Source organism: Bacillus rossius, chromosome 6 (assembly GCF_032445375.1).
Source record: "Bacillus rossius redtenbacheri isolate Brsri chromosome 6, Brsri_v3, whole genome shotgun sequence".
NCBI lineage: Eukaryota > Metazoa > Arthropoda > Insecta > Phasmatodea > Bacillidae > Bacillus > Bacillus rossius.
In genome coordinates this window covers 83,243,600-83,258,454 of record NC_086334.1, presented here as the reverse complement: position 1 = coordinate 83,258,454, position 14,855 = coordinate 83,243,600, and the positions used below count along the sequence as shown (strand labels likewise).

General features: G+C 42.3%; 1 protein-coding gene across 1 annotated transcript in view; it reads left to right on the top strand.

The window, feature by feature from the left end:
* Positions 1-2,736, top strand: part of LOC134533477 (uncharacterized) — a 36,040-nt gene extending 33,304 nt beyond the window's left edge. Inside the window, exon 3 of the mRNA XM_063371001.1 lies at positions 2,708-2,736. Coding sequence (XP_063227071.1) covers positions 2,708-2,736 — 29 coding nt within the window. The remainder of the gene's footprint in view (positions 1-2,707) is intronic.
* The last annotated feature ends 12,119 nt before the right edge of the window (positions 2,737-14,855 follow it).

The window sequence follows — 14,855 nt, the reverse complement described above, 5'->3', positions numbered from 1 at the left end:
CTAGCAGGAAGAAATACTCAGCAGTTGTAGTAAAATCCAATGTAGGGTAATTAAACCTGTGTTTAACTCATGTAAAGCTTGCAGAAAAAGGTATAGGCGTCCAAAGAATAATTAAATGAAGACAATAAATTACTAAACAGCTGCAATTTCCAAAGACTAAACATACTGGCTTGCCTTAGCTATCCCTATTAGTGTGATTGCTGGTACAACTTATAATACAAATGCATATTTAACTATGATAATTAATTTACAATAAACATGAGATAATGAAATCAACCTGTAAACGGGTGACTGTTTACACTATGTCTAGTATCTTAATTAGTCTAGTCCTTTGGAGTATAAAAACCTTAAAATCTTCATTGTCCACAGGACCTGATAACATACCAAATTTTATTATCAAAGGTTGCTCCTTAATCCTTGCTCCTCTCTTACAGCATATATATAATTTCAGGATTGTAAATATCATCTACCCCGACAAATGGAAATTGCCAAGGTTATTTCTGTATACTAAAAGGGCAAAACTTATATTGTTTCAAATAACAGGCCTATGTCCCTTTTAAAAGGATTTGCCGAAATATTTGACAAAATAATATTTAAACACTTAGCGTTTAATGTAAATAATAGATAGTCCGATTCACAGCATGGGTTCAGAACAAGAAAAACAACAATGACAAACTTAGTCTCCTTTCTTAATACCATTTATTCTGAAGTCATCACACGTGGTCAAGTAGATGTTTGTTACTTTGATTTAGCTAAAGCTTTCGACACTGTTAATCATCAAATACTACTAAGCAAATGTTCCAAAATTGGGCTAAGTGATAAATATTTATCATGGTTAACAAGCTATTTAAATAACAGAAACTTTTATGTTTCAGTACAGAATATAAGTTCAGATCTCCACCCAACTCCTTCTGGCATCTCTCAAGGTGGCACACTATCTCCTTTACTTTTCAATATCTACATTGATGATATAACATCTGGATTAAAGAACTCAGTTGGCACTCTTTTTGCTGATGACTTAAAGATATATAGAAAAATCTCTTCATATCATGACAGCTACCTACTACAATGTGATATTACAGAAATTGCAAATTGGTGCACAAATAATTTGGTCAATCTAAACATGGAAAAAACTGCTATCATTACCTTCTCTAGAAAAACCTACCCGTTGCAATATGAATACAAACTTGATAACTCACCTATTAAAAAATCTCAACATGTCAAAGACCTAGGAATTTTACTGGATCAAAAACTATTTTTTCATCTTCACATTGAAAACATTATCTCGGTATCTAACAAAATACTTGGTCTAATTAAATTTATCACCTTTAACACCTCCAACATTGACTCTATTCTCTCTCTCTATTATACAGCTCTAATAATATCAAAACTTGAATATGGTTCTATTATATGGAATAGCATCAATAACACTGGTATTGAAAAGCTTGACAGGATTCAATCTAAAGTATCTGACTATATTAACAAAAAATTAAATACCATCAATAACATAGATTTAAATTCCCTCCTTGGTTCATTATCAACTAGAAGAAAGATCTTAGATGGCATTTTTGTCTTCAATTGTTATTATGGTAATCTTATATGTCCTCATATATTTGATGTTATTGGCATTAAAATTACTTCTTTTAATAGCCGTAACCCACCTTTTTTGTGCACACTTTTAAATACAAATGATATTATATATAGACTTGTTAACAATTTTAATATGTATGTTAATCACTTACAACCTACCAGAGAGAAAAAACTTGTTTGAAAAATTATTTTTTCGGCATCCAAAGATTAATTATCTCTATGCTCTAATGTTTTTATCTAAATTATTTAATACCAGATATATTAATCTAAGGATACTAACTGTATTTATCTACATAATATTATATGTTCTGTACTTATACATTTATTACTCTCATGAAACATTTTTGTTATTTTAAGTAATTTTTAGAAGTTAAGTACTCATATGGATATTTGTATGTTATGTTGTCTTGTCTTTGTTTTTGTCCTACTATTTGTTGTTCTTATAATTTATTGTTTTGTTCTTATTTTTGTTCTGTTACTGTATTTGTTTGTTTTTTTACTTGGCTTACATGTTGTGCCCACCGTTGGAGCATTGTGCTGTTGGTGTGGCATGTAACAAATCAAATAAATAAATAAAAATAAAATAAATGTTGGCAGCAAAGGAAAACATAACAGAATACAGTAAAATCTTGTTGTAAAATACACAAAAAAAATCAGATAATTATATTCTGTACACTCTCATGAGTTTAAGTAATTATTATAATTTAAGCATTCATATGGATATTTGTATGTTGTGTTGTCTTGTCTTTGTTTTGTCCTACTATTTGTTTGTTCTTATGATTGTTTTGTTCTAGTTTTTGTTTTGTTACTGTATTTGTTTTGTAATTTTCCTACATGTTGTGCCCACCATTGGAGCCTTGTGCTGTTGGTTTGGCATGTTACAAATCAAATAAATAAATAAATAAATATAATCTAGTTTCTAGAGCACACAGGCCTAAGGGTCTCCGCGAGAAGAGCTCCTCATGCCACATGTTGGAGCAGTCCGGGGTGGGGGTGTGGTCTACCCTGGTGACGCACCTAAAGAAAGGTGCAGTGGTGGGGGTGCGAGCCACCCGGCTTGTCCCTTCCCCACCATCATTGTCCGCTTGACACCCCGAGAGCGAGGGTAATTACCCAGCTGTGTCGCGGCGGCAGCTATCCCAGTAGCGACCGTATTATAATTTGGTTTTTTTTAAAACGCTCGTGGAAACCAATGCATAAATGTGGTCGTCAGATTTATTGTCTCTAAACTGGTCCAGTCCCAATGAGGTATATTTATTGATAGAAGTAGTATAGGAATGACGGTCCGGGCACACGGGTTCTGGGTGTGGTGTCGGTGTTGTTGACCGCCATATTGGATTGCGACGTCACGGCGGCCATCTTGGATGGTTGTGACCTTTGACCTTGACCTTGACCATTGACCCTCAAAATTTGCCACAATTTGGCAAAATTTGCCCAAAATTCCTCAAAATTCACCAAAATTTCCATTTCTGTGGAAAAAAAATTCCACCAAAAAATCTCAAAATATTACTCAATTCAAAAATTAGGATTTAGAAAATCCTCAAATGTTAATTTGTCTTAGAAAAAACGAAAATTCCTTAAAGAGGCTTAAAACTCCTAAGAGATAGCCGCTTATAATATATACGTCATCTAGGATTATGACCGCCATTTTGAAAGATGACGTCACCGTTGCAGTTTCCGTTACGGTCGCCATCTTTAACTTTTTTTATTTATTATCCGATTTTAACGAAAAAAATTTAAAATTTATAAAAAATTCACTTAATAAAATTTATTAAAGTTTTTATAAAAAACAAACATTTACGACACGGAGCTCGGAGTCCGCGGTTCGAACCCGGTGAGGGCAAAAAAATAAAAATGACGACCGATCCTTCCCCCGCGGTGGCTGCTGGCATACTGACTCCCACCACTTTTTTTCAAAGCATATATATCGTCACCTAGTATGACGTCATGTCCGCCATCTTGTCTTCGATGCTGGAAGCCATCATCATTTTATCGTCGGCCAGAGTGCGCTGATGACATGTTAGTTTAATTCTTATCCGCTAGAGTTCAGTAATCATTTATTATTATTATTGCTGTGACACCCGCCATCTTAAAATTTGGCCGCCATCTTGAAAATCCGTAATTTTAATGCTAGAGATTCGGGGAAAAAATTAAAAATCATTAAAAAAAATTAATCAATCTACTTAAATAATAAAAAATCTTTAAAACCACCGTTGCGATTTTCGTGACGGCCGCCATCTTGAAATCGCCCGCCATCTTGTTGTGCCGGAAATTAGGCATTTCGTCACTTTTTTAATTTATTCTATAATTTTAAATTTTTTTTTGGGGTTTCCATTTTTTTAATTTGTCTGGTGGTTAATGGGGGTGATTTACTTTTTGTTAGGCCGGTGTACGCCACCGATTTAAACTTGGTGCCAGTGGACCGAAGCCCCTTCCCAGGGGGCCAATCTGATATTTTGCTGTCTAATGTGGACATGGTCAGCCCGGTTGAAATTTCTCTCGCCTGCAGTCACGCCCCGAGTTTGTAATTTTAATTCCCTGCATGACCAAAACTGCTTTGAGCAGCTCCTGGGCTGCAAGCTGCTACCTTGTAGAGGCCTGCTGAGAAAAGCATGTCTCGTCACGAAGCAGTCTCCAGTGGAGCTGCGTTCCCACCTTAGTGGCTATTTCTGCCCCCCCTTCCTCTCTCTCCTCCTCACTTTAGTTCTGAGAAATTAAGCTAAGAGCAGTGACCGGACGGGACGATGACCTGATGCAAAAACCTTCTCCCGGGTCCGACAGACACATCCCTGACATCTAGCGGCAAAAAAAGTAACCGCGGGCTTGGTCGCCAGCGTGCAGAGCTTACCCTCATGACACCTGGTGGCAAGTCTGCTCACCACCTCAAGTAGTTCCCCCTTACGCCGCTAGAAGGCAGCGTCGCGGTGCCATAAGGCACTATGCTTTCCTCTCGCGGCCCGGAGAAGTCGATTGTTCTTTGTTTTCGTTTCGGTCCGGTAGAGAGCGCGCATGTCGTGTTGTTGCCACGACCGCCTCGGACTCCTTCGGAAATTTTCGGCTTAGAACCGAACCTACCCCCTCCTTTGACCCGGGGCCTTACCGCCCGATTTAATTAGGGGTTTTGGGCCGATTGCGGGGCACTCAGCCCTCTGACCTCGGCTACTGACCTCGTCTCACCTACGTCCTCTGCGCTAAGAGGCTTTTTGCGGGAACGGTGATTTTCGCGTGCACGAGAATGTAGTCAGTTTGCTTAAGGGATGTGATCCCGTTTGTACAGTAGCCAGGCAGAGGTAGTTTTTAGAAAAGTCATGCGTAGTTAAATTTTTATTTCTTCTTATTTAATTCTAAAAATTCCGGTTTCGTCCGCGCATCCTGATTTCTCGGTCCGCGGCATCCTGATGGCGCGAGACACCTAGTGAGCTCCGAACTCTACACCCTGGTTGGTGAGTAATTTTTTTTCTTTTCCCCCCCCCCCTTTCCCGTTTGTTGGCCTTTTGCGCCGACGGTATAGGACTGTCTGGAAGCAAGTCTAATTCGTTTTGAATTTGATTTGGGTTTCAGACAGGGTCGAAGTGCTGGAGAGAGAAATCGCTCCCAGCTCGTGGTCCTGCACCTCCACTGCGGGTCACGTTAGAAGAGAGGTTTCCGCGACCCGACGTTATTTTTTGAAGACCCGGGTGGTAATGTGAAATCAACATCCCCCCCCCCCCCCACTTTCTAGCTACGAACTACATAAATCAAATGAATAGCCTACCAGCGAACAGTGCTTTCCTCAAGAATATGTAGAATCAACAAAACTAATCAGCGATGTAATTGTTGGGACATTCAAATTTGGTGCAATTTTTAAATTTTAATTATGTAATAATTTTTGCTAAGGTGTAACATGTACTGTTTTAATTACTCCTGGGGCGCCCCCTTTTAACTTTGTTATTTACTAAGAATTTTATTGTCAGGTTTGAATAATACGAACACAAAATTCCTTAATAATAAAACAGGGAACCTATAGACCAAGCTACTTGTGTAGTGTTAATTTATTTATGATATACCTTGTTCCCTTAAAAGATCCACCAGCTCCCCAGTTGCTTGTGTCAGGGAGTTCCAAATTATCTTGTTCTCCACCTCGTGCCACCTCTGGTCAATAACTTAATTGTCTCATTTTTCTTACCCAGCAGTTTCCACGGCTCTTTTTTTAATTAATTTAAAATAATTCAACTTTGAGGCACGAGGGGCGTAACAATTGGTAGCAGAGCATGGTTTGGTCTATAGGCATACCCAAATCGAGTAGGCATACCTAAAAAAAAAAAAATAAAATATATATATATATATAAAAAAAAATTAATTAAATTTTGTGATAGCAAGTTTGTAATAATAACATTGTGAACTGATCGCTGGTACACCCGGTAGTTATATTGCTTTTCTATTTTAAAGTTATGATTGAGTTTTAAAGGCCCGTGTGGACTTAGTCTGCGCGCGGCGCAAGAAGTCGCGGCGTGCGGTCCGCTAGCAGGCCGGCAGCGAGACGTGTCTTATCTCTCGCCTCAGCTGGCGTCCCCCCCCCCCTCCCCATCACCCCGCTTGAGCCAGCGACACGCCCGTTATCTGAGGGCGACGACACGGCCCTGTTCCTCCCGCACACCCCTCTCCCTTGTCCATCGTGGGAGACGACCTTGCGAGCGGCAGGTCAATCACCTTGTGGACATATACAGGTGGTGCAGGTCAACCTGACAGGGGACGTTCGCGCAGTTGTCTGAGTAGTACGGCGACTCTTTACGCAAATAAGTTTGGGCACATACCCCCCCACCTTGAAAGTGTGACTTACTCCCCGCGCATTGGGGTTAGTTGGTAGTTTATATTAATATAGGAAGCCTTAGGAGGTATTTAAAATTAAGATAGTTGTTAAGAGAGGAGTATTTATGGTGTACGTTTGAATCGTACATGTGTGTTAAATTTTTGTTTTAATTAGCAGTAATTTACGTCCGAGCAGTATGTTTAAGCCGGAGTTATTGCTGTCAGATGAGCTGACCTATGAGTTACAGCTACGCAATTTGCCCTCCAGTGGCAATGTCCAAGTCCTCAGGAAGAGACTCAGGGCCGCCCTTCATGATGGTGTGCCCACTAGTGTAGCGAATTTGGATTTAGATGTAACTGAAGAATTCAACCTTGCTTGCGCCAAGTTTTATGATATATCGGCTTTCGTAAGCTATCTAGATGTGGAGGAAAATTTACCCAATGTCGAGCGACATATAGTCAGGCTAAAACATGTTACCCGACGTTTGCAAAACCTGAAACAGCTTTCGGCAGACCTTCTCCATGGAATTTATATAAAAGAGGTAGAACGATGTTTGCAACAGACGGCAGGTTTCCATTCAAAATTGGCGGCGAGAGCAGCCGTTTTGGAAGACACACGACGCAGTCAGCATTATGTGGCTGGGGCACAGGCTTTAGGCATCGATTGTCCCGCCTTCCCGGAAGGGGACGCTCCTAGCTTGCCCCTGGGAGTAGAGCAACCCGACACGCGACAATCAGAAGTACGGGCGACGGTAAACAGACAGGAGACGGAAACGAGCAGATTACCAGACGCAGCCCCTGACTCACAGCCACTAACGTCGCTTCCAAACCAACCGATACACGTATCTACCACTCATTCAGAGCCGCTTGTGCAGTCGACGACAGCGGCGACAAACATTACAACGAGTCATGTGACAACCCACCCCGTCACTAGCGTGACATTTTCACAGGGATTACCAACCTTGGCACACCAAATGACGCAACCATACCCACCAAACATGTTTTTCCCGTATCCGATCGCTCAGGGCTATTTTAACCCTTATGCTCAATTTCAGCCACAGTTTCCTTCATGGCAAACCACCCCACTTCCGAGTGCTGGTATTTTGCAGCCGCCACTCACAACGCCCCAGCTCACTCCACCACAAATCAGCCCCTTGGGTGCGACTCGGGAACAGACTCAGTCGCACCCGGTGTCACACCAGCCTTCACCTCAGCCGGCAGGAGCCGCGGCTCAGCCCCACGACTCAGTATTGCGGAGCACGACAGCCCCAGAAACTGGCTACAGTTTCTATGGAAAAATCACCCATCCTGTAGAAAGGCTACTCAAGGAATTGCCAGAGGCGTCGGGTCTGGACGCACACAAACTGATTGATTTCCTTCGAGTCTTGTTAAAGCTACGACAAAAGGGAGGGATTCCCGACAAACAAATTTTTGAAATTGTTTACCCGTACACCCAAGCTCCCCTAAGTGAGAGGATCATGGCAGCCATTGAGAATGACCTCACTTTCGACGAGTTTCATGAAGACGTGTTAAATTTTTGTATACCGAATAGGCTACTCACAAACATCCGGTTGGAGTGGTTTAACCGACTGCAGCAGCGTAATGAAGCCTTGCCAAATTACGTGGCTGACATACGCGAAGCCAACCAGGTACTCAGGTTAAAGGTTTCCGAGAGAGAGGTCGTGAGTACGATTCTAGACGGTTTGAACCCAGCGGAGCGCTCGCGCTCAGTGTTCCAGGCACGCCCCCAAAATTATGCTGAACTAGATAAACTTTGCGTACATGCCACAAACATAGAATACGCTGATTTTCAGCGAAATAAACAAGCCACATTCGCTAGTCAACAAGGTAGCAGCGCGGGAACGGAGCGCAGTAATTCGCAACATAAGAATGCAGCACAGAAACATCAGGGCAATACATTTTTCTCTTCAAGGCCACAAGGGAGATATCAACAAAATGCACATTGTACTTTCTGTAAAAGAGACGGGCATTCCCTGGCCCAGTGTTACCACAAAAACAACAAACAAAATGGCGACACTCCAAAAAACGCATAACGCGGTGGCCTGAACAACCTTATTCAGGGCCACCGAAAAATTCAAGTGTTAAAAATTTTTCTTATAAGTGGGAAGTTCAACTTGCGCCAAGTAATGGCAGTACACAAGAAACACCATTACACAAAAACAATAATCCTAACAACAAGGAGTCCAGGAATAAAAGTAACAAGCGAGGTCACAAACATAAAGAAAGAAAGCACAATAGCAGGAGAAATAACAAAAATAAGGGATATGGTAATTCAACGCACACGTACTCATGTAAAACGTGTGTTGATCCTACAAATAAGGGCAAGAGAAAGTGCCACCAAATTTTTGGTAATATTCCTACAGTAATTCCGTATGCAGTAACAACGATTGGCGAACACACTGTACCGGGACTAATTGATACAGGATCAGCGCGCAGCCTGATTTCTGGGCAGTTATTTAACAAGTTAAAACAGAGCAAATTAATTCTAAAGACTGAGACCACTAAGTTACAATGTTTCACAGCTTCAGAGCAGCCATTAAATATTACGTTAGCAGTTGTGATCAAGGTGAAGATTGATTTATATTCATGGAATTTCCCATTTTTGGTGTCTGATCAACTTGCCACAGACCTAATCTACGGGTCTGATTTCATTGCCAAGACAGGTCTAATCATTAATCTTCAGGCGAAGAATTTCGTTTTCAAATTCAACATGGGTAATCCTATTCCTTGTGGGACCCCTGAACAAATAGTTTCAGCTCCGGCCGAGCCAACGGCAGCCATCTTGGATCAGGGTAACACCACTTCACACGAGCACCTTAATACACAGCAGCGGGCCGCCATTGATAAATTATGCAGAACTTTTCCAGATGTCTTGACTAGTAAATTAGGTCGCACAAAATTAGTCGAGTACCAAATTGAGTTAGCGGATAAAATACCAGTGAAATCTCACCCTTATCAATTTTTAGGCCCTAAGATGCAGACGATGCGCAATCATGTTCAGGAGCTTTTGGAAAAAGGGGTAATCGAACCCTCGACCTCCGCCTACAGTTCCCCAGCTTTCCTGGTGCCTAAGGGCAAGGATCAACAACGATGTGTAATTGATTATAGAAAAGTTAATGAGAAAATAGTGATACAAAACATACCTTTGCCAGACCTAAACACTGCTTTTCATTGGTTCAGTAAAGCCAAATATTTTAGTGTGTTTGATCTAAATTCTGCCTACCACCAAATTCCCCTTACTGCGGATTCAAAACCCATCACAGCCTTCTGTGTCCCTTGGAACTTGTACCAATACACAGTAGTACCTTTCGGACTTGCCACGGGAGCCCAAGTACTAACTCGACTCCTGGATCAGATACTAGGAGATCTAAAATTCAAAACAGTGTACAACTACCTAGACGATGTCGTCGTATATTCAGAAACATTTGAAGAACACATCAAACATTTAGAGGAAGTCCTAAGTAGATTTCGTAAAGCAGGGTTAACTGTCAACACAAAAAAGGTTAAGTTTGCAGTCCAAGAACTGTCTTTTCTAGGACACCTGGTTTCTAGCAAGGGAGTCACCATTGATCCTTCACGTACTCAAGCTATTCGTGATTTTCCGCCTCCCACAAACCCTAAGGGTATTTCACGTTTTATTGGTATGGCAAATTTTTACTCAAAATATATTCCTAATTTCGCTGAGCACGCAGCACCACTAAATACGTTGCGTAAGAAAAACACACCTTTCACATGGGGTCCGGAACAAGAAAAAGCTTTTAATTTCCTGAAACAGGCGATTTCTTCCCCGCCTGTACTCCGCATGGCAGACTTCACCAAACCTTTCATTTTACAGACTGATGCGTCCAGTGTGGCTATAGGCGCAGTACTGTCACAGGAAGTCGAAGGCTGCAGACAGCCCATTGCGTTTGCGTCGCGGACACTTACCCACGCCGAGAGGAAAGCCTCCTCGATCTACGAATTAGAATGCCTCGCCGTGGTATTTGGCATCGACAAATTCCGCCAATTTATAGAACACAGGGAATTCCTGTTAGAGACAGATAATCAGGCATTAGCCTGGCTTTTGGCACACCCGAAACAATTAGGGAAACTCGGGCGATGGATTGCAAAAATTTCCTCTTTAAAGTTCAAAATCCAACACATTCGTGGCACACAGAACATAGTAGCGGACACACTGTCGCGCATGTTCGAAAGTCCAACTCAGGCTCCGCCCGAAGGAACACCAATCTAATGTCAAGCCCTATTGACAGAGTTTCCGTTGGCATTTCAGGATTTACAGAGCCAGCAGAAAGCTGATCCCCACATTTCCAGTATTATTAAACTTTTTAATTTAGGAACGGCGCCAAAATACTTTAGGATGTCTAAGGGGCTGTTGCAAAAACGCACCCCCCAATCAAAAACATACAAAATATTGCTCCCACAAAATCTGCGTAATATGATTTTCCATTATTATCACACCTCGCCGGTGGGCGCACACCTCGGTATATATAAGACCATTCAGGCTATCCGACGTCATTTCGTGTGGGACGGCATGCACAAGGACATCACCGAGCAGTGGAAACTATGCAAAATCTGTGCGCTGAGTAAGCCAGCGCAGAATACTCGTTTCGGTTATTTAACTTCAGATGTGGCCGAGCGCCCCATGCAAAAGATGTTTATAGACTTTGTCGGACCTTTCCCGCGCTCAAAGACAGGAAACACTATGCTGCTGGTGTGTATTGACGCCTTCACAAAATTTGTCTGGCTCATCCCCATGCGAAAAGCCACCGCAGAAAACACTGTATCTGCGCTACGTAATCAGATCTTCAAGACGTCGGGAGTCCCGTCTATAGTAGTGTCAGATAATGCAACCCAGTTCACGGCTAGGATTTTTAAGAACATGTGCTTCTCGCATGGCATTCTGCACGTCACAACCTCGCCTTATTATCCACAGCCCTCGCATGCTGAGAGATTCAACCGCAATCTCCGGTCTGCTCTAATAGCTTACCATGCGCAGGAGCAGGATAAATGGGATTCGAATTTGGTGTGGCTGCAAATGGCCTTTAATTATGCACATCATGAAGGACACAAAAGTACTCCTTTCGAACTCATGTTCACTTACCGACCTAATACCCCTCTTTCAAATCTTTGGTCTTTGAATGACCTATTGCCCGATGATCCGAGAAACATCAGGGAGATTTGGAGACGAGCTCGTAAAAATCTCAACCTGGCTCATGAGAGCAGAAAAAAGAAATACAACGAAAACCGATCTCCTAACCCTTACAGGGTAGGCGATTTTGTGCTTTGTAAGGCACACCCACTCAGCAAGGCAGTGGATAAGTTTTCCGCCAAGCTGGCGTACCGCTGGAGAGGTCCTTTTCAAATACAGCGATTTTTAACGCCAGTGACGGTTAGCCTAGCTGACCCCAGTTCAGGAGAATTCGTGACCAGAGCGCACATCTCCCATCTAAAGAAAACACAGGCTGACTTAAAGTAGATGTGTTTAATTTCTTTACCCTAACATAGGGGACTCTCTAATATTAGGCATGCCAGAAATCCTCGAGGTCTTAAAAATCCATGGTACTAGAAATAAGAATGCTAGCTTTACGTTGTACTAGTTTTAAGTGGCCACTTAGTTAATAAGCTCTTAGTTAATAAGTTTGTTTAAGGGTTATCGATATGTTGTGCCTGAGAGGCGGACGTGTCTCAAAGGTGTTAGAATATAAGTAGTAGGATACAGGCGAACCTGGTACTAGTTTTACTGAGCAGTGTAAGTGTTGTTTTTTTTTCTTCCCTATATGCTCCGCATTCAAGCGGGGGAGTATGTGCCGGAAATTAGGCATTTCGTCACTTTTTTAATTTATTCTATAATTTTAAATTTTTTTTTGGGGTTTCCATTTTTTTAATTTGTCTGGTGGTTAATGGGGGTGATTTACTTTTTGTTAGGCCGGTGTACGCCACCGATTTAAACTTGGTGCCAGTGGACCGAAGCCCCTTCCCAGGGGGCCAATCTGATATTTTGCTGTCTAATGTGGACATGGTCAGCCCGGTTGAAATTTCTCTCGCCTGCAGTCACGCCCCGAGTTTGTAATTTTAATTCCCTGCATGACCAAAACTGCTTTGAGCAGCTCCTGGGCTGCAAGCTGCTACCTTGTAGAGGCCTGCTGAGAAAAGCATGTCTCGTCACGAAGCAGTCTCCAGTGGAGCTGCGTTCCCACCTTAGTGGCTATTTCTGCCCCCCCTTCCTCTCTCTCCTCCTCACTTTAGTTCTGAGAAATTAAGCTAAGAGCAGTGACCGGACGGGACGATGACCTGATGCAAAAACCTTCTCCCGGGTCCGACAGACACATCCCTGACATCTAGCGGCAAAAAAAGTAACCGCGGGCTTGGTCGCCAGCGTGCAGAGCTTACCCTCATGACACCTGGTGGCAAGTCTGCTCACCACCTCAAGTAGTTCCCCCTTACGCCGCTAGAAGGCAGCGTCGCGGTGCCATAAGGCACTATGCTTTCCTCTCGCGGCCCGGAGAAGTCGATTGTTCTTTGTTTTCGTTTCGGTCCGGTAGAGAGCGCGCATGTCGTGTTGTTGCCACGACCGCCTCGGACTCCTTCGGAAATTTTCGGCTTAGAACCGAACCTACCCCCTCCTTTGACCCGGGGCCTTACCGCCCGATTTAATTAGGGGTTTTGGGCCGATTGCGGGGCACTCAGCCCTCTGACCTCGGCTACTGACCTCGTCTCACCTACGTCCTCTGCGCTAAGAGGCTTTTTGCGGGAACGGTGATTTTCGCGTGCACGAGAATGTAGTCAGTTTGCTTAAGGGATGTGATCCCGTTTGTACAGTAGCCAGGCAGAGGTAGTTTTTAGAAAAGTCATGCGTAGTTAAATTTTTATTTCTTCTTATTTAATTCTAAAAATTCCGGTTTCGTCCGCGCATCCTGATTTCTCGGTCCGCGGCATCCTGATGGCGCGAGACACCTAGTGAGCTCCGAACTCTACACCCTGGTTGGTGAGTAATTTTTTTTCTTTTCCCCCCCCCCCCTTTCCCGTTTGTTGGCCTTTTGCGCCGACGGTATAGGACTGTCTGGAAGCAAGTCTAATTCGTTTTGAATTTGATTTGGGTTTCAGACAGGGTCGAAGTGCTGGAGAGAGAAATCGCTCCCAGCTCGTGGTCCTGCACCTCCACTGCGGGTCACGTTAGAAGAGAGGTTTCCGCGACCCGACGTTATTTTTTGAAGACCCGGGTGGTAATGTGAAATCAACATCCCCCCCCCCCCCCCACTTTCTAGCTACGAACTACATAAATCAAATGAATAGCCTACCAGCGAACAGTGCTTTCCTCAAGAATATGTAGAATCAACAAAACTAATCAGCGATGTAATTGTTGGGACATTCAAATTTGGTGCAATTTTTAAATTTTAACTATGTAATAATTTTTGTTAAGGTGTAACATGTACTGTTTTAATTACTCCTGGGGCGCCCCCTTTTAACTTTGTTATTTACTAAGAATTTTATTGTCAGGTTTGAATAATACGAACACAAAATTCCTTAATAATAAAACAGGGAACCTATAGACCAAGCTACTTGTGTAGTGTTAATTTATTTATGATATACCTTGTTCCCTTAAAAGATCCACCAGCTCCCCAGTTGCTTGTGTCAGGGAGTTCCAAATTATCTTGTTCTCCACCTCGTGCCACCTCTGGTCAATAACTTAATTGTCTCATTTTTCTTACCCAGCAGTTTCCACGGCTCTTTTTTTAATTAATTTAAAATAATTCAACTTTGAGGCACGAGGGGCGTAACATTGTTTTCGTCAGCTAGAGTGTGCTGATACCATGTTAGTATAATTATCTGGTCAGAACACCTTTGACCTTGAAATCCAACCTTGACCTTGAACTTTGACCTTGAACTATGACCTTGAACTTTGACCTTGACCTTGAACTTTGACATTGACCTTAAAATTTTACCTTTAACTTTGACTTTGACCTTGACCTCGAATTTTGACTTTGTCCTTGTCGACCATCATGAATCCGACATTTTATGTTCTGTACATGCTACCAGGAGCTACCACCTGCTGGAGTACACCATCTTGTGTGTGTACTCGTATTATAGAGTACATTTCCATCTGGATAATTTTATTCTAACCCGCTAGAGTGCAGTAATCATTTATTACAGAGGTGCCCCCCGCCATCTTGAAATTTGGGCGCCATCTTGAAATTGTGTAATAATGTAGCTAGAAAAGTGGGAAAAAATCCAAAATTCATCAAAAAAAATCACTCATTAACTTACATTTTGATTCGATCCGCTCCAGTCCTTGGTTCGATACTCGATCGATGCAATAATGTTTAATTTTATGAAAAAAATAATAATTTCAATAAACCACGTTCAACATTCTTAAAGAGACTTTAAATCCTCTACTACCATCATCCTATCCGACATCAAGACCAACATCTTAAAATATTCGTAATAATTAACCTAAA